Source organism: Castor canadensis, chromosome 6 (genome assembly GCF_047511655.1).
Source record: "Castor canadensis chromosome 6, mCasCan1.hap1v2, whole genome shotgun sequence".
NCBI classification, from domain to species: Eukaryota; Metazoa; Chordata; class Mammalia; order Rodentia; family Castoridae; genus Castor; species Castor canadensis.
Genome location: NC_133391.1, coordinates 113,471,995 through 113,492,533, shown reverse-complemented (window position 1 = coordinate 113,492,533; position 20,539 = coordinate 113,471,995). Strand labels below are relative to the sequence as shown.

Below are 20,539 nucleotides of genomic sequence, written 5' to 3'. Positions count from 1 at the left end.
ATTCCCATGTACTGGAAATATAACATCAAAAATGAAATTGCAGAAACATTTTCACTCACACTATCTCCAAAAAGAATAAACTACTTAGGGATAAATTTCACAAAACGAATATAAAATATAAAATATAAAAATATAAAATAAAATAATATAATATAAATATATAATTATATATTTTATATATTTTATATAAAATAAAATAATATATATTTAATAAAATATATAAAAATATAAAATATAAAAGCGTTCCCACACTTGCCAGCTTTTAGAGGATTTACTCCTATGTTTCCATCTTTCAAATGTACAGAACCCTTTCTCTAGCAATTTCACTTTAAAAAATTGATTCTATAGATGAACTCCCAGATGTGACCAAAGATATATGTATAAGAATTTTCTTGTGCACCCTATTTGCAATAAATCTACAACTGGAAACAGCCTAAACGTTGAAGAATGTACTGCTTAGTTACATTGTAGAATAGTTGGGGGGTGGAAAACTATGCAACTGTTAAAAAGCATAAGGGAAATCAGCATATGCTGATATGGAAGACATACTGATGATTCTGACAACACAAATCGCAAGGAAGTCAAAGAACTCACAACCATCTGCGTTTGCCTACACACAGACCATTTCTTTTTTTTTTTCTTTTGGCTTATAATGCTTTTCTTAACTTGACATATTTTCAGATAGCTAACTACAAAGAATTTGTATATATGTACTTTCTTTACATACACACACAATATGTATACATACACACATACGCATGTGTACATGTTTGATGTATATGGTACTTGCCCAAGAAATGTTTGTTTCCATGTATAAGTGGGCCATTCTATAACGTGAAGAATGGAATAGAGATTGTATTTCCAAAACTGTAGAACACTTAACTTCTTAGCTGGGGACTAAGGACTCAGAAAAGGGCTTAGTAAGAGGTACATTTGTCATGAACATGGAATAGAGCAGACAGACCATTTCTTGATGGATACAGAAGACACTAACCACCGCTGCTGGCTGCCCAAGGGGATGGGGGCAGGGGAGACTGCGCCTGGGGAACTTTGATATGTTTCACTTTGTACCCAACCGGTAATTCAGGGCGATCTCCCACGGCCGTTTCTCCGGGACCTGCGTCAGGCCCTGGCTCCCTCCCCCGCGGCCACCGCGGCCACCGCGGGCCCCACTCACCCTTCCCGGCCGCGGACGGAGCGCGGGAGCCCGGGGGATCCCCGCAGCCCGCGGCTCCACAGCCGCTGCGCGCCCGGACGGAGCATGGCGAGGCCGAGCGGGCCTGGCGGGCACCTGCTGCGACGCGAGGCGGCGACCTGGTCCTCCCCCGGCGAGGGGCGGGCCCTGGACACGGAGAGCGGACCTGGCCCGCACTATAGCCGCACGATGGCACCAGCCGGAGGTCTCGGGGCCAGGAAGGTAAGTTTCCTTCCTTCTGTCCTTCCTCTCCTGCCGCTGGGCTCCGCGTGACTCAAGTTCAAATCCACCTGCGCCCCTCACCAAAACCTGGGGCCTTAGCAAGCCACAGGTCTGGACGGCTCTGAGCCTCAGTTTACCCAATCGCGAGTTGACCAACATTTCTGGAGTCCTCAGTCCGTGCCAGGCACTGAGCAGAGTACTTTGCACAAAGGACCTCTTCGTTTTCCCAATTATCTCCTTTTTCCAGGTTAGGAAACAGGCTCAGAGAGTCAGGCGACCAGTTCAAGGTCACCCATCTAATTGAGGATGGAGCGGAATTTGACGTCTAGGTTTTGAATTCAGGGGACGCACATTTTCCTCCCGTAATGGACCCGAGCCCACTGGTCTTTGGGGTCACTGCCCAAGCTCCCTCCGAAGCTTCCCACACCTTTTGGTTAAATTTTGGTTAAAGCAGCAAGCAGGCTTGAACCTGCGAGAGTCTCTGGCTGGCCTAAAACCAGTTCTGCGCAAGGACACAGCCCGGGTGTGCGGGGTAAGGGGTGGGGCGGGAGGAATGCGGGTCCCTCTCGGCCTCCTGCATCAAACAGTCCCCCCTGGACCCTTTCCCAATGTTGGGAATAAGTAAGTGTGGGGTGGAACTTGGAGGAGGGTGTCCCAGGACCCCTCACCGCAAAGCAATCTTCCTGAGCCCCGTAGTCCAGAATGGGGAGGACAGGACGGTATAGGCATGGAAATGCGAGCCAATGATTCATTAATATTAAAAAGTTGGGGACAGTCAAGATCCCCTACAACAGGGGACTTTCTAAATAAAGAAGGGTTCAGTCACTTACGTTATTAGGCATGCAGCTGAGTCTGAGAACGACCTCAGTGCTCTGTCAATGTCGGTGCAAAAAGACATCATGGAGGACCCCAACTGTATTAAGGTGTTCTGTACACACCTGAAGGAAGCTATAATCAAATACTGAGAATTGTCACACAAGATGTGGAAAATGGGTCTTCAAAACAAAGCATGTTTTGGGATATGTTCTAATTATAAAAGCAAAAAATGTGGGATGTGTAGGAAATAAGGATAGTAAAAAGGTAAAAAAAAAGTGAAGAACGGTGGGCCAACTTCTTTCATTCAACTTTCTCTAGTGCTATGTTTATTTTTATAGTTCATGTTTTTAATAAAAAGGGTCCCTTCTTCTTCTTTTTTAAAAGAGAAGCCCCTGTTGAGTACTTTTATTTTGCCATACATAGCAAGATTGCCACATGCTAGTTCATGTGTACACAGTACACAATGATAATGTGTGCACAGGAGCCCAGGTGCTCCTGGGGAAGAACAAATCTCCTCTCTCCTCAGCTAAGAGGTACACATTAGGAAGACATTTAATTGCTACAGACAACACCTTCAATAAGTTCTTTAAACCAAAAGAGCAGGTCCTGAGGGGACTGCAGCAGAGGGGGATATTTTTAGCAGACTTAGCCTTCTGGCCCATGTACTGGGACAGCGTGGACTTGTTCTCCTTTAAGGGTGAACTCATTCTCCTTCAAGGGTGAACAGACTTGCCCCGAAGCCAAAACTTAAATCTGGAGATATTTTGTGTTGATATCTGCACAAAGTGGGTTTAAATGAACCCCAGAGCTCATGATCAGATCCAAGGCAGGTTCACTACCAAACCAAAGCAAATGTTGGAGTGAAAATATAAATGCACTGTAAATTAATTCACAGTGCTCTTGGTTATACATGTTTCTGACCTTGTCACTCTGAAGATGTCCTTGGAACACACTGCTGTAGTAATTAACAAAGGAAGGAGGGGCTAAAGGGGACTCAGAATTCAAATCCTGATAATTGAGTTATTTTGCTAATGGCTATGAAGAAAAATGGCAAATTTTAAATGTTGGATAAACATCCAAATGAGAGCTAAAAATGTCTTTGTACTCAGTATCATGAAGAAACAATCAAAATATGAACTACAATTTTCCTAAACCCCTAGCTAATTTTCTATTAAGGTGTGGCTGATTTTTTCCTCCTCAGGATGAATTCTAGCATGTTTGACACATGTGACATTTTCAAATCTCTCCTGTCTCTCTGCTAAAACAGTTGGCACAATGTATTAAGGGTCTGCTCTTTACTAGGTGTGAGAAGAGGTGGTAGGGATACAGAGAAATAAGATATGTCCCCTGTCCCCACACTTCCTACCACAAAATGAAGCAACAGGTAAGTAACCAGATACTGCTGTACAGGTGTAGGGACGAAAGATACCAAAGTTAGGCAGGGTGCAAATGAGAGTGGGTCAGGCAAGACTTTGCTCCAGCAGCAATGATAGATGATTTAGGGGGGCCTCGAGTTGGTATCAGACCATTTCAATAACCCAATGACTGTGACAATGAGGAGTGAATATGAGAAATGCTTAACAGATATACTTGTAACTGTGACCGATGGGAGGTGAGAAGTATGACACTAATCTATACTGTTTTCCCCCCTCTAGGATTGTTTGGTGAGCGGTATTAAACTTGATCTTCACTAGGTTAACATAAATCACAGGTTTTTTTTCTTACCTAAGAAGAAGTCTACAGGTGTCAAAGATACGATTAAGAAACGAGGCTCCTGTTACCACTTGGCTCTACCAATCTTAGCATGTAGTTTTTTAATGGCATGGTTACAAAGTGACTATAAGATGACTTCTGTACTACAAGCATTATATTGACATTCTGGTCAGGAAGAAGAAAAGGAACAAGATGGAAGGAAGCAGGCATCCACATCAGGAAAGCAATATTTTCCCAGAACTCCTCAGCCAGCTTCCACCTGTGTGTCATTGGCCAGTGCTGTATCACAGGCCACTCCCAGCTGCAAGGTTGCTTGGGAGTTTTCTTTTTAACTTGAGCACATTGTCTCAAGTTAAAATTCATTAGCAAAGAGAAAGAATGCATTAGTAGTCCATTAGCAGGATCACCACAAACCAAAATAACTACCAGCACTTCCACATAAATTGGTGCCAAGTAAATGTTAATTGAGGGGAAAAAAAAAAAGTAGTTACAGCCCTTAGCACAAAATAGGCACCTGGGTTGGGCAAGCAAGATAGTGTGCCCAATCTTTCTGCAACACAATTAGACACAATGTTAACAACTGGAGTTCTAAGAACACAATACCACCTTCCCTAAAATTAGAAACTGCTTTAAAGAAAAAAGAGTGGGGATGTGTGGGGAGAACTTAGGTGGCTTTTCTCTGTGTTTTTCAGGGCATTTTGGAGCGTCTGGATGCTGGGGAGGTTGTGGTTGGGGATGGCAGCTTTCTCATCACTCTGGAAAAGAGAGGCTACGTGAAGGCAGGGCTCTGGACTCCAGAGGCTGTGATAGAGCATCCAAGCGCAGGTGGGTGTCCTCATCACCACAGGGTGCATGTCTCCATGACATTTTGCTTAAGTCTAATTGAGAGAAAATCAAGAAACAACAGTGCATGTTTCTGAGGACTGTTTCACTTGCAGAGTTGCCAACTTGGGAAAACAGTGGCAATATGTGGGCTGAAGCACACAGAAGAAAACAACCTCTCTCCTTCTCTCCTCTCTCTCCCTGTTCTCCCTGCTCTCTCTCTTGCTCTCTTTCACTCTCTCTCTCCCTCCCCCCCTTCTCCCCCCACCTTCTCTCTCTCACACACAACCCACACGCACAATGGCATCTTCTTGCATAAGCAGTACCAAAATATACATTTTAGTGTTTGTCCCATTAATATGTACCTTGTAGATATTCAGGCATCTCCTTAAAATAGCAAAACTTGTCCCTACTTTGGATTCATCCTGCTGACTGATGTGCACACCCTATTATAACAGTGGGTATTGTAACAATGATTAATGGCTGTCACCCACTTAACGGAGCACAGAGTCACATTCTAGGGATGAGAGAGCAAAGAAATGAAGTTTTACATCATCTTCTTGGCTGGAGGGAAAAAGTTGGAGGAAGGAACTGTGACAGGATTGGTTGTAACATCAAATTGGAACTTTAACTCTATTCTGACTCTTTTTTTGTGCTCCATTTTCTAAATTAAAGTGGGAAAAGAAAGCCAAAGAATGAAATGAGAGAAACAGAACGCAAGCTGGGAATGCAGCTTTTGAGTCTCTCTGGTTTTATTTATAGCTCCACAGTGTATCAGACAAACCTGGGATTCTGTCTTGGTTCTTCCTCAGAACATCTGTATGGCCTTAGATGAGTCCCTTGACCTCCCCAGGAGTCCATTTCTTCATCTGTCACATGGGGGCAGGACATGGGCTAGTTTTGAGGACTGATGAGTTAATTCATGAGAACTGCCCAGGATGTCATTGGCATCCAACGGCCATAACCAGTTTTGCCAGAAACCAGAGTTCTGTGGAAGAACTCTGGTGTTTCCTAGAGGTTTTTGTCTGACCCAAGAAGCACTTGTTCCTAATTTTGGCAGCTCTTTTGACTAAATCAGAAGAAATGTTGAAGAAGCAAGGATAAGAGTATGGAGTGGAGGTGAGGGTGAGGAAGAGAAACAAATCGGTCATTTTCTGAGAGGCCCAGGCCAGAGTTCACACTACTTTCCAAAGTTGCTTTGTGCTTGCTGGTGACTGCCTGCTGTTGTGCCGCACACATGCCTTTTGCTCTCTGGGAGAGTTCCCTCACTCTTGCTTTGGGCTGCCAATGCTAAGAATAACAAACCAGTGACATCATTCACAACAATGGTGCATGAATAAACCTCTGCAGACCAAGGGACCAAGGGACACACCTCTGTGTGTGGCTCACCAGGCCCCAAGGCCTGTCATCAGGACAGTGGAGAGCTGCTCTGAACAGTCCATCTGTCCTGGAATTCTACTATCTTAATCTGCACCTTTTTATCAGTGCTAGGTTTGGAACTGGGTCTGACTGAGATAGGAGCAAATGAGCTTCTGTGGTGGCTAAAGATGAGAGCTTCTGTAATTTTTATTTTTAATTTCAATTTTAAACACTCCAACTACTTTGCAGTTCGCCAGCTTCACATGGAATTCTTGAGAGCGGGTGCAAATGTCATGCAGACTTTCACCTTTTCTGCCAGTGAGGACAATATGGAGAGCAAGGTAAACTCTAACCAGGAGACAAGGGGAGGGAGCACCATTATCTTTTATAACCAGAACCTCCTCACAGGAAGATGTGGAATCAACTGATGTGTCACTACATTTTATTACAAAATCCACATGCAATACTGATGCATTCATTACTACATAAACATAGTCACTAGATGAAGGAGCTCTTCCTGCCTCTTTAGGTAGAAGAGGTTGTCAGCAATGGACAGAAAAGGCCGCTAGGAAGGCAGGGCCATCCTTCCGTGTTTTGTGGAGAAGGACCACTTTGTAGACCCTCGTTTAACATACTCTTTGCTGCCTGGTCTGCTTGGAGACACAGAGGCCATGAAGAACACAGCACTAGAAATGAGGAAAACTGCATTTGGTGTCCAACCTTGCCACCTATTGGCTGTGTGACTTTACGCAAGACACTCCCTGCATGAGCAATGACTTTGTCTCTGCAAAAATGGAGTGACAATAGTGCTTTTGTCCACATACCTGTTGAGAAGAGTAGGCGAGATGAAGGGTGTGGAAGTATTGGAAATGTTGTGCAAATGTTAAGCATTAACCTTCGTAACTGTTGGTGTTCATTCGTTCATGGGACATGCCTATATTTAATGAGTAGCAGTTGATGTCACATTATAGTCCATGGGGTTTCGTTATGGCCCATTCTCTACATTAGACACAAGATGACACAAAAGCATAGGTACTGTTCTATGAGGCCCATGGTTAAGTGTGGGAGGTGAACAAATATACAGTTATTAAAATGCAAAAAAAGTTATTAAAACAGTGTGGGAAGTACAATAATGGAAATCTAGATTCTTTTTGGTGGTACTGGGGTTTGAATTCAGGGACTCAAGCTTGCAACGCAAGTACACTCTACCAGTTGAGCCACACTTCAGCCCAACAATGATGGAAACACACTGGTAACACAGGAGATAGTGCTCCACTGCTGGCTTTCTCACCATTGCAGTTTAAACAGGTGACTTATTCCGATCTACTTGCTCATGGTGTCCTTTGCTACCTATCATAGTTTATATTTAAAATGTCAGCTCACTGTCTAAACTCTTGCTCTCTGACCTCAGTGGGAAGATGTAAATGCTGCTGCCTGTGACCTTGCCAGGGAAGTGGCTGTCAAAGGAGATGCTTTGGTGGCAGGAGGGATCTGCCAGACGTCAATATATAAATACCACAAGGATGAAGCTAGAATTAAAAAACTCTTCCGACTACAGCTAGAGGTGTTTGCCAGGGAAAACGTGGACTTTCTGATTGCAGAGGTAAGTGTGGTGTTAGAGGAAAAAGATTAAACCTATTATGACAAGTACACTTACACTCTTCAGCTCTCATTAGGGTACCGACTGCAGTATGCCTTCATCTTCTCCACGTGGACAGTCAAAGCTTTGTTTAGATGCATTGCCGATCAGGCCAGTTGTCCTATTTGCTTGCTAGATTCTCTGGGAGGCCAAGGGGCAAACCCCGAGACAGGCCTGAGCAGAGTTTTTGGTTTTCAATGGTCCAGGTGATTGCAGAGGCTGACTCAGGGGCCCATAAAGCTGGGGTGAGAGGAAGGGGACAGTGGCTCAGGAAGCATTCTCTTCCAAGGGAGAGGCCTAGCTGGAAGGTGCTCTGTACGGGGGCTGGAGATGCAGAGATGGCACTATCTAGGAGGCAGGTGGCTGCCCAGGCTCATCCAGGCCCCACCAATATAATAATGCCCAGTGCTGAATGCCTTCTCTTCTCCCCAGGACTTGCTCACTCTGCCTGTCTGCTTTCCCACAATCTGTAACATAAATGACATTTCAAAGAAAGAATCAGTAAGAATTGGTGAAGACTTTTTTGTTGCTATGACAAATATCTGAGAAAAGCACCTTAAGAGAGGAAAGATTTATTTTGACTCACAGTTTTGAAGGGTTCAGTCCATGGTCAGCTGGTTCTATTGTTTCTGGGCCTGTGGTGAGGCAGCACATCATGGTGGAAGAGTGTGGTAAAGCAGAGCTGCTCACCTCAGGCAGCCAGGAAGCAGGCAGCCAGGGTCAAGACACCCTTCAAAGGCCCGGCCCCAGGGACCTACTTCCTCCAGCCAGGCCTTCTCTCCCACCACCTCCCAATAATGCCATCAAATTATGAATCCATCAATGGATTAAGCCATTGATGAAGTCAGAGCCTTTATGATCCAGTCGCGTCTCAACAATTGGATCCACCAGCTGGGGACCAAGTACTCAACACATAAGCCTTTAAGATCACTTCTCTAAACCATAACAATTGGACATGATGACACAGAACATTCTCTTTCCTCTATCTCCCCTGAAGAAAGCTTATATCCCCCACTTGTCCATTTCCCAACACAACTGGTACTGCCTGAGCTCAAGCCCTCAACCCAGGACTTTGGATATGAAAGTAGCCTCCTGCTGCTGTCTCCCTCAGCCACTCCACTCACTCTGGCGCATATCTTGTCTCAGTAACCCTCCCGAGGCCCAGTGGTTCCCATGCCTTGCTGAGCCATGGGAAGCGCCATCTGCAGAGACCACACAAGTGGTCCAAGATGGTCCCCAGATGGTAGGACATAGCTTGGCTGGTTTAAGACCCTCTCTTTTGATTCTTTCTGCCTTTCCTCACACACTGCTTCTGTAGAATTTTTAAGTCACCAGTGAAGAGACAGGGAGATTTCTATTGGCTTTTCTTCAGTCACCTCAAGTTCATCTTTTTGATTGTGGCACTGAAGGCTATTGTTGGAAAACACCCTTGGCACTGACATGGGTTCACCAGACAAGATGTCCTGGCTACCATTGGCAAGGACACTGTGTAGCTATGGCTACTTCTCTGTGCATCAGTTTTCTTGTCTGGGGAAAAAACTCCTATTTCCTTCCTGCTTTATGACTTTCTAACTTTATGAATATCTAACTACAAGTGATAAGCACTTTGAAGTATAATAATGCATATAAACTATTTTTTTTTTTAGAAATTACCCCAGTTCCATAAAAGATCATCCTCAAATTTATATTTATTCTTTTTTTTTTTTTTTTTGTGGTACTGGGGTTTGAACTCAGGGCCTACACCTTGAGCCACTCCACCAGCCCTTTTTTTGTGAAGGGTTTTTTTGAGATAGGGTCTCCTGAACTATTTGTCCAGGCTGGCTTTGAACTTTCAATCTTCCTGATCTCTGCCTCCTGAGTAGCTAGGATTATAGACGTGAGCTACCAGTGCCCAGCCAAATTTTTTATTTTTAATGCACAGTTATTTAAAAAAACAACTTTTGTGTGGCTATAGCTTTTGTTTTGTTAACAGTCATCATCTTACTGGATGATGATCTGTGAATAAACGTCTATATCTTATGATTGAATGAATGAAAATACTTACTCAGAAGGATATTCTTTAGTCAATCTATTGAGACACATTCCTTAGCAAGCTTATCACACTTTATATATTTGGGGATTTTTGTAACTGTTTTGCAACATTTGTGTTCTACCATTCTAAATCTACTTTCAATCGGGACCAATAGAAAAAAGTGATATTTCCTTTAGTATTTTGAGCATGTGGAAGAAGCTGTGTGGGCCGTGGAAGTCTTAAAAGAATTTGGGAAGCCTGTGGCAGTGACCATGTGCATAGGCCCGGAGGGGGACATGCACGACGTGACACCCGGAGAGTGTGCTGTGAAGCTGGTGGAGGCAGGTAATGTGGACCCATTGCGGGATAAGCAGCTCATTGTTTATGAAATTTAACAAATTTGCTCACTGTTCTTAAGAGCAATGAGAATAGAAAGGAAATGAAAGAATTAACTGGAATCAGTTTCCTTAAGTGTAGCTCTCAGGATTGCTAATTTCTAAGGTAGCTTTTAACTATTAAAAAAGAATAAACAGACAAAGAAAAAGATGGAAGACTTGTATGTTTCTTTGCCCAGGGGCTGACATCGTTGGCGTGAACTGCCGATTCGGGCCCTGGACCAGCTTGCAGACGATGAAGCTCATGAAGGAGGGCCTCATGGCTGCAGGGTTGCAAGCCCACCTCATGGTGCAGGCCCTAGGCTTCCACACGCCTGACTGTGGCAAAGGAGGCTTTGTGGATCTTCCAGAATATCCCTTTGGTAAGCTCAGGTGTCCAGAGCAGTCTTTGTAGTTCTCATTGTGACAACATTTTGATAGCTATGATAAACTCTGGTTTATCTCAGGTTTACAATGTAAGAATATGTAAGATAATAACATTCAATGTTAGCCAATTGTGTTATCTAAAGAATGCAAAATCTAAATTTCACAGTTTTCTACTCGGAAAAACTGTACATCAGAGCATCTATCGTTTGAAAATGGGGATGCCCAGTATGGTGGTACACATCTGTAATCCCAGCACTCAGGAGGCTGAGGAGGGAGGATTGAGAATTCAAAGCCAGTGTGGGCTACAGAGTAAAACCCAGGTGAAAAAAAAGAAAGGTAACAAAAATACCATAACTATTGTGTTACAGGACTGGAGCCCAGAGTTGCTACCAGATGGGATATTCAAAAATACGCCCGAGAGGCCTACAACCTGGGGGTCAGGTACATTGGCGGGTGCTGTGGATTTGAGCCTTACCACATCAGGGCAATTGCAGAGGAGCTGGCCCCAGAACGGGGGTTTTTGCCACCAGCATCAGAAAAACATGGCAGCTGGGGAAGTGGTTTGGACATGCACACCAAACCCTGGATTAGAGCAAGGTAGGAATTTTTTAAATTAACATTCTTATTATTTTTCTTTAATCTCATTTTATTTATTGCTGTAAACACTATGCATGCACATGAAAATGAAAATTCAAAAAGTATGGAAGTATATAAAATGAAGAGTAAGGTTGCCTCATTCTGACAGTCTTATTTTTTCAGGTATCTTAGTCTGCTCATGCTGCTATGACAAAATGCCATCAACTGGGTGGCTTAAAAACAACAGAATTTTATTTCTCACAGTTGTAAAGGCTGGGAAGTCTAAGAGCCAGGTGACAGCAGAAACATTGTTTGGTGAGGGTCCACTTTCTCATGGATGGGTCCTCCAATGTGGAGGGGGAACCTCTTTCATCAGGACCCAGTCCCATTCATGAGGGTTCTGCCCTCATGCCTAGTAGCCTCCCAAAGACCCCCACTTATGATCACATGGATGATTAGTTTCTAAATTTGGGGAGACACAGAGGTAGGTAGCCTAGTTGTCATTTGTGCTTTGAAGTCTCACACCTGTGTTTCCTGCCATCAATTTTTATTTATTTATTTATTTATTTATTTTTATTTTTTATTTTATTCATATGTACATACAATGTTTGGGTCATTTCTCCCCCTTCCCCCCACCCCATCCCTTAACCACCCTACCTCCTCCCTCTCCTCCCCACCCCCTCGCTTCCAGGCAGAAACTATTTTGCCCTTATCTCTAATTTTGTTGAAGAGAGAGTATAAGCAATAATAGGAAGGAACAAGGGTTTTTGCTGGTTGAGATAAGGATAGCTATACAGGGAATTGACTCACATTGATTTCCTGTGCGTGGGTGTTACCTTCTAGGTTAATTCTTTTTGATCTAACCTTTTCTCTAGTACCTGTTCCCCTTTTCCTATTGGCCTCAGTTGCTTTTAAGGTATCTGCTTTAGTTTCTCTGCGTTAAGGGCAACAAATGCTAGCTAATTTTTTAGGTGTCTTACCTATCCTCACCCCTCCCTTCTGTGCTCTCACTTTATCATGTGATCAAAGTCCAATCCCCTTGTGTTTGCCCTTGATCTAATGTCCACATATGAGGGAGAACATATGATTTTTGGTCTTTTGGGCCAGGCTAACCTCACTCAGAATGATGTTCTCCAATTCCATCCATTTACCAGCGAATGATCACATTTCGTTCTTCTTCATGGCTGCATAAAATTCCATTGTGTATAGATACCACATTTTCTTAATCCATTTGTCAGTGGTGGGGCATCTTGGCTGTTTCCATAACTTGGTTATTGTGAATAGTACTGCAATAAACATGGGTGTGCAGGTGCCTCTGGAGTAACCTGTGTCACATTCTTTTGGGTATATCCCCAAGAGTGGTATTGCTGGATCAAATGGTAGATCTATGTTTAGATTTTTAAGTAGCCTCCAAATTTTTTTCCAGAGTGGTTGTACTAGTTTGCATTCCCACCAGCATTGTAAGAGGGTTCCTTTTTCCCCTTGCCATCAATTTTTAGTGGTAATTTCTTACTAATATTCTTTATAAAAGCTGGGGAACTTAAACCACATAACCATCCCCCCTTCCCTTGCTCTGCTTTCCCCAATTTTGATTCATTACATTTTAATTTCTTCTCTTAGATATCTTTTTAAGTTAAAATTATTTATTTAACCATTTGTTTCTTTCTTTCTTTTTTTGATGGTACTGGGGCTCAAACTCAAGGCCTTGCCCTTGCTAGGCAGACCTTCTACCACCTGAGCCACACCTCATCCTCATATTTTAATTGACACAAAGATTATATATGTATATGGGATACCTTGTGATGTTTCCATTCATGTATACATTGTAAAGACTCAAGTCATGGTAAGCATGTCTTGATATTATCATAATGATAATAATGATAATAATGATAAATAAAATCATATTTATCATTTCTTTCTTTCTCTCTCTCTTTCTCTTTTTTTTTTTGGCAGTACTGAGATTCAAACTCAGGGCCTTGTGCTTGATAAGCAGGCACTCTACCACTTCAGCCATATACACAGCACTTTTTTTTTTTCTTTACTTATTTTTTAGGTACAGTCTTGTTTTGGGGCCCAAGATTCTCCTACTTAAAACTTCTCATGTAGCTGGGATGACAGGAGCACTACCATGCCTGGTTTATTGTTTGAGATGGGGGTCTTGCTGTCTTTTTGCGTGGAGTGGCCTTGAACCTTGATTTTCTCCATCTGCACCTCCTGAGTAGCTTGTCTTACAGGCATGAGCCACCGTGCCTGCATTTATTGTTTCTTTGTGGTAAAAACATTCAAAATCCTTTCTTCCAGCTCCTTGGAAATGTACAGTACATTATTGTCCTCTATAGTTACCCTCCTATGTAACTACCTATTTCTTAATCCCTCAATACAAAGTAAAATCTTTTGACTCCATTCTCCATAAATAAGAATTGAGTCTCTTCTGCTTCTCTTCACTTTCCCTCTCTCCTCTAATTCTTGACTTAAGTAATGCCCTTACTTTCTGACATTAAGATTTATAGCTACTATGTTCTGTTCTGTAACTATAATGAAGCTTTTCCTAGGTTGATTCTACAAATGAAGAACACATACACTCAGAAATCACCTTATTTTTGTTCTCCTCTATTCCTTTAAACCTGCTCACTGGGTAAATACCTTCCTGTGTCCCTGTTTGAAACATCGACCTGCCTCAGGACTTCCCTGGGTTTCCTTAGACAATCCAAAGTTCTAACATCACTTTATTTAGCAGACATGGCCTCAGATTAGTAAGTAAAATTGTTCAGTTCTGGGCTGAGAGTGTAGCTCGGAGCTGGCATGCCTGCCTAACATACACAGGCCCTGGGTCCAATCCTTAGCACACACACAAAAGAAGTGCTCCATGAAAAATCAAAACTCAGAGCATGTTTCAAATTTAATACATCTTTTGTCTGGCAGAAGCCTTGAACAGGCAGGAAGCCAGGAGAGGCTTTCTGCTTCCAACTGGTCCTTCCCGTCCTGCTAAGCTTGGTTTCAGACCTCTTTTGATTCAGAGTGAGAGTAGGCGGTGGGAAGGGGAGGGAGCCTGTGCTTACTTGATTGGCACCCTCAGAGAGGCTGCATCCTGGCAGTGCTTTCATCCTTCTGCAGTCTTCCCAGGAGACTGGTCTCTATTCTCTTGCCACAGGAATTTTCTCAGACTGCTCCTTCCTCCCCAGACTCTGGCTTTTCCAGCAGGCCATTGTCCTTTCTGGCATTCTCTTGTCTAGGCCCAGGCTGTCTCTCTCACAGTCAAAATGGCTTCCCTCTTTGTTTGCACTGACAAATTCTGGGAGTGTGGACTGATCCCAATAGAAGAGCACACTCTTTGCTCTCTTGTACTCTGGATTTTCCATAGTAGTGTCAGGTAAGGCATCTAATGTGTTCTTGGCCACCTACTTGGACACTTTGGTGGAATGTCTATGTTGTGACTCTCTTTGATACTTATTGTCTATCATATCCTTGGTGCCTCTAATAAAACTTCCAGTCCAACACCTTGTTACACAAGTGATTTTCTAAGCATTCACTGAAAGGAAAGTGTTACGCTTGGGACCATGTGCAAGAGGAAAAGTCCAGTTTTACACAACTTGAGCCCTTGGAGGAGGCTGTTCCAAGCATCAAGGTCAAAGGGATTCTCTCCTGTTATACTTCATGTTGTCCAAAGTCATGCCGTATTTCAATTTGCTTCCTGCTTGGACTGACTTTCTGTGTACTTGTACAACATTTGGTTTTCCAGGAATTTCTAATTAACTTCCTTTTTGATTGCTGAAAGAAAAATTACAGGCCTTCACGTTCTCTGAGCTCTTCCAGATTCTAAGTTATACTATTTGTTACAATCACTTTATTATTAAAGAAGCTTTCTTGGGGCTCCCTGAATTACTGTTCTGTTTTGCCTTACTGTCTACCTGATTCATTCATTCATTCTCTTTTCTCTCTCTCTGTTTTATATATAACATAAAAATCTGTCAATGCAATGCCATCTTCTTTCTATTTTCTAGAATAACCTCTGCTGTCTTCTCCTATTTACTCAGTGCTGTTATGTATTTAATCCATTTCCTCTTCTTTATTCATTTCTGTGGGACTTGAAACAAGTCTTTATTTTTAAATGGGAACAGTTTTCCTAATGGACATTTATTTAGGCTGTAGAAGTGGGAAAAAATCATATAGACAACTCTTCTGGGAAAGATGAATATTTCTCAGAGAAGCTGATTTTTTCATGTGTCATATTTAGAAAAATATACTAAATGTAAATATAATTAAAAGGTGAGGGAAGGGTACTTTGGTGATGATTAAATTGGTTTTAATTATCATCTTCTAAGGATCCTTAAATTTAATTAGCCATTAAAATTAAAACATTATATGGTAGACTAAAGCCAGACACTCCTTGCACCCTGAATTCTCAAACCTACTGATGCTCTCAGAAATTTATGATTTCACAGAAACCCATATAAACCAAAGATTTCTGATATTTCATCACCCAAAATATTAATTTCTTCATTGTTTCATAAACAAAGAGGAAAAAATTGTAAACATATATTTAATGCCCTCAAGGTCTGTGTCCAGGAACCTTGTACTCTTCTTTGTCAAGAAACAAGGAACAAACATTGACAGTAATTTGTACTGTTCTTAATTACTTTTTTAAAAAAGAACAATACTTTGTCTCAGTACATTAAAAACTTCATTTACTTCTCATTTCATTAAAATATTGAGTAGAGCTAGAAGGACTCTGCTGGAAATTTCAGAATGAGTGAAATTCATAAAACAACATCCACAATTGAAATGTATTGTCTTTTCCTGAAATGAGGTATGAAGCTAATGATTGTTTTGAGGATGGAAATGTGAGAAAGGAGCTCAGCGCCTGTGGCTCCCAGCTACATGGGAGGCTGAAATCAGGAGGATTGCAGTTTAAGGCCAGCCCAGCAAAAAAGTTCATGAGAACCCCATCTCAACAGAAAAAATCTGGGTGTGGTGGGGCATGCCTGTCGTCCCAGTGACAGAACAGAAGCCTAAAATTGAAAGGTCCCAGTCCAGGCCACTCTAGGCAAAAAGCAAGAGCCTATCTCCAAAATAACCAGAGGAAAAATGACCTCAAGCAGTATAACACCTGCAAGTGCAAAGCCCTGAGTTCAAATTCCAGTACCACCAAGAACAAATGAAGTGAGAAGATTCCCGTTGTGAATGGATATAGACATCATTTTTCTGTCTGTGCTCATTGCCAGGATTTATGTGCTATACATTATATATGTATCTGCGTATATATTTAAATCTATATGCACACATACACTTACCTATATAACATTTTGGACTTATAAATATGGATCTTTTAATGGATTAATGATACCTGTTTTAACACCCAGGGCTAGAAGAGAATACTGGGAGAATCTGCTGCCAGCTTCAGGCCGACCCCTGTGTCCTTCGCTGTCAAAGCCAGACGTGTAAGGAGAGACAAAGGAAAACACCGAAACTGCAGAACAGAAGAAATGACCCTAAGCCCCTTCCCTGCCACCATCCTCAGCCTGCCTGGCTCCCTAGCTACTGAGCAGCCTGCGTGCTGTAGTCCCTTTAGTTCCAGCCTACTGCACATCCTGCCTCTGCTCAGCTGATGGGAGGAGCAGGACACTGCCCAGGGATGCAGTGGAGCAAGATGGGCCCCTTGTCCCCAAGTCCTGCTGTCCAGTAATGCTGCAGGGCACTCTTTGGAAAATCACCAAGAAGAGTCAACTTGTCTTTTGGGGTGAATTTGACATTAAAAATAACCGGAAGTCACTGAGAACCAAACCTAGTGAATGATGCAAGTGTCTGAGCTGGGTGCCTCAGGAAGATGGAGCAATGCTGAAATCAAAAGCAGCGGGTCTGCTTTTCTTCCCTCTTTTTTGGTGGCACTGAGTTTGAGCTTGCCAAGTAGGCACTCTGCCACTTGAGCCATGCTGCCAGCCTGAGTCTGCTTTTCTGAAATGATTTGTATAATGGCTTCAAAGGCAATCCCAGTAGAAAAGATGGAAGACTGTTCTGCGAATGGCGAGGTTACTGAAGTCAGGGCGTTACATTCCAAAGTGATTATGTTCAAAGATGACTTTTTACTTAAAGCTGTTGGGTCCTAGAATCTTTTAAATGGATCTTCATAATCACGAATAGGTAGAGTATAAACTATCAGAGGTCAAAGGCCGTTTAATATGCTTGGTATATCTCTCCTTACTTAGCATCATGCTAAACAGCACCATAGATGCTCAAGGAAATACCTGTTGATTACTTAACATAGGTAAAAATAGATAAATAGTTTTAGAAAACCTTTTTAAAAGTCAGAATTCAAATCCATCTTGGTCTAATATTTTCATGACTAATGCTTATGTTATATATTGTGTAACCATTTCTCTTTTTTCCCACAACAATGTATCAATTTGTTGTAATAAAATTAGAAATAATTTACTTTTTATAGTGTTTGAGTATTTGGAATTTCATGGACATTCTTTGGAACAATAATATACTTTTATGTATTATATTACAGGCTTTGTTCTAGTCTCTCTCATATACATACGTGTGTGTGTGTGTGTGTGTGTGTGTGTATTTTCACAGGGCTTAAATGGAGCTAGTGGCGAGGGGCCTGGTTCAAGTGGCAGAGTGTCTGCCTAGCAAGAATGAAACCCTGAGCTCAAATCCTGATATCACCCAAACAAACAAACAAACAAACAAAAAACCACCTAAGATAGTAAGATAGTTGTTTTGGTTTTTTAACACAGCAGCTTGGAGATGAGGAAAAGGAAGCCTAAGTTCTAGTGAGGCTAACTACCTTGCCTGAGGTCACACAGTTGGTAAGGGTGGGATTAGTGAATTGGGGTTTGAGCCCACACAGTCTGGCTCTGGAATCCATGTTCTCAGTATAATTGTGCACTGCCTGCCCAGGCACACAGCTGCTACTTCTATCAAGTTCTATTCACGTTTTTCTGTTGCTAAGCTTAGGCATTTAATTTATTTATTTCTTTTTAATTGTCATATAATATATATATATATTTGTGGGGTACATTATACATTATATAATTTATAATGATTGATTTAATCTGAATAATTAGCATTTCTATCACCTTATACATTTATCATGTCTTCATATTTGGAGACTTCAAATTCTTTCCTTCTATTTCTTTATAAAATGTATAATAAAGTGTTGAGTTAAAGGTTCGGGGAGGTTGTTTTGTTTTTTGAGACAGGGTCTCACTAGGTGGCCCAGGTTGGCCTGGAACTCTTGTTCCTCTTGCCTCAACCTCTCAAGTGCTGGGATTACAGGTGTGTACCACCATGTCCTGCTCAATTTAAGGTATTTTTAAAATCAACTTTTTTAGTATGAATCAATCTTTTAATCCTGTTGTGGTTGTTTCTGTAATGCTGACAACCTGGAATTCATTCAATGTTAAGACTTTAACAGCTCACCAGATGGAAATAAGACAATATATCATCCTATCAAGGCTCTTGGGGTCCTTGAGAGTGATCACTGATTAAGCTCCTGGATTTCTTTGCCAACACCTCCAACCAGGATCATCAATCAGTTGAGAGCCATATTAACAGAGAGCAGAGAACAGAGATAGTAACTCACTATCTCTCAAGATCACTCACTTCTTTAAAAGAGCCATCTCACTCTTGGAAAGATATTCTGCATATTAACTAGAAATCTACTTATCAACAACTTCCACCTGTTGGTCCAAATGTTAGACTTTTTTAGAACAAACTTAGGGTTTCTTCCAGATGATAACTCCTCAAGAATTTGAAGATAGCTGTTAGGGGTCTTCTATACCTCCTCTTTTTCATTTCTTCTGAACTGAAGGCTAAGGCTTTTAAAATGTGGTTTGTCATGTGCTATCTGTGCAACCTTAGACAGTAACTAACTCTTCCTCTTAACTTCCTCATGTGAACTGAGGATAACAATAGAAGCATCCTCACTATAGTGCTGGGGAGTAAATGAGATAAGACATTTAAAATAATGCTTGGAATGTGACTGCACATGGTACACGATAGTGGAATCACGGTGTTAGTTCTAATCGCCTCATCCTCATGGCAGCTCCCTTCTATCACAAAGCCTCTGTCTACGTTCAGCCTGGTCCTGAACCTACACTGCAGAGCGGACCGGCACCCATAACCACTGCTTAGTAGATTCAGATCGATGAAAAGGGTAGGGAATGACATGTGAGAAGAGCAGGAGTGGAGGGGCCGTTCTCTACTCTGAGTCCCTTCCTTGGGTCTACACCACACAAACTAAGATGATCATCCAGTTTCATACCGTATAATCTAGAAATGGTTTAACACATAAAAATGAATTATATATGGGAGGTGGTAAGGATGTGTTTTGAAATCTAGATCATTGACTTATAGAAAGTGAAAATCAATTGAGACCCATTTTAACAAAGAACAGCTCATTTACACTTTTAGAAAGAGTAAGGCATTCATCCGTGACACATGCAAAAACATTAGATATATTCTTCAGAATGTGACCATCCCAGGAGTGACATGATTAAAAGATGTGTATAAGTGCAGTAATAAGGAAAAACAACTGGAAGAAGACACGCAGATGATGAGCGACAAGACAAGGTGAGAGGTGGCACACAAACCGGCCTGAGCGATTGTGTATGTTACACCCCTTGATGAAATGGTGCAGCAGCAGGATATCGATTACCTCACTGTGCGCACCCTTTGCTTTGACAGCTTGGGGTGAAACAGTAGTGATAGGACAAAAGTCGCCTTGTCTTGTCAAACCTGCAGCTTCACTTCAGGTGTAGTAAATGCAGTGGCCTCAAACCGTATGTTGATGAGACTGAAGTTGGTAAGAAATCGGAGAGCTAAGCAGCAACACCGAGAAAGTAATTTTTTCTTTGGTACTAAGGATTGAACCCAAGGCAGAGCATGTGATGTACTACTGAGCTACACCCCACCCTCTAAATAAAGCAGGGTCTTACTATGCAGCCCAGACTGGCCTCAAACTTGACCTCTTCCTACCTCAACTTGCTGAGGACTGGGATTAGAGTTGTGTACCACCACACCTGCCTGCAATTTTTTTTTTTTTTTTGGTGTGTGTGTGGTAGTGAGGATTGAACCCAGGGCCTTGTTTGTGGTATGCAAACAACTCTGCCACTTGACCTGCCTCCAACCCTTTTGTTTGTATTTTCTTTTTGAGATAGAGTCTCTGTCTTGATAACTTTGCCCAGGTTGGCCTCAAACTCTGGATCCTCCTGCCTCCACCTTCTGAGTAGCTAGGATTACAGGTATACACCATCATGCCCAGCTGCCAAAAAATCCTAAAGATAGAGTTCCTACATGAAAAGATTCCAAAATTTATATCCAGATTTGATCATACTTTAAATAACAATAAAACGCATTGGGAAAAAAGTATTTCAATTCCCCCAAAAGAAAGCCCAGAAAGTATGCATAGGACTGCCTCT

General features: G+C 42.1%; 2 protein-coding genes across 4 annotated transcripts in view; one reads left to right on the top strand and one right to left on the bottom strand.

The window, feature by feature from the left end:
* The window catches only part of Dmgdh (dimethylglycine dehydrogenase), a 61,308-nt gene extending 59,997 nt beyond the window's left edge, over nt 1–1,311 (bottom strand). For all 3 annotated transcript variants that reach the window (XM_020152012.2, XM_074077226.1, XM_074077225.1), the window contains exon 1: nt 1,178–1,311. In XM_020152012.2, coding sequence (XP_020007601.1) covers nt 1,178–1,263 — 86 coding nt within the window. In that variant the 5' untranslated portion in view covers nt 1,264–1,311. The remainder of the gene's footprint in view (nt 1–1,177) is intronic.
* Bhmt2 (betaine--homocysteine S-methyltransferase 2) lies at nt 1,262–17,548 on the top strand. Its single transcript, XM_020152003.2, has 8 exons — nt 1,262–1,417; nt 4,639–4,771; nt 6,377–6,468; nt 7,539–7,730; nt 9,975–10,122; nt 10,352–10,534; nt 10,907–11,135; nt 16,475–17,548. The coding sequence occupies exons 1-8, from the start codon at nt 1,262–1,264 to the stop codon at nt 16,554–16,556; spliced, it is 1,215 nt and encodes a 404-aa protein (XP_020007592.2). The 3' UTR covers nt 16,557–17,548.
* Nucleotides 17,549–20,539: the final 2,991 nt, after the last annotated feature.

Coding starts and splice junctions, on each gene's coding strand:
- Bhmt2 (XM_020152003.2), top strand. CDS start 1,262: ATGGCGAGGCCGAGCGGGCCTGGCGGGCACCTGCTGCGACGCGAGGCG. Junction 1,418..4,638: donor GAGGTCTCGGGGCCAGGAAG/GTAAGTTTCCTT, acceptor TGTGTTTTTCAG/GGCATTTTGGAGCGTCTGGA. Junction 6,469..7,538: donor AGGACAATATGGAGAGCAAG/GTAAACTCTAAC, acceptor CTCTGACCTCAG/TGGGAAGATGTAAATGCTGC.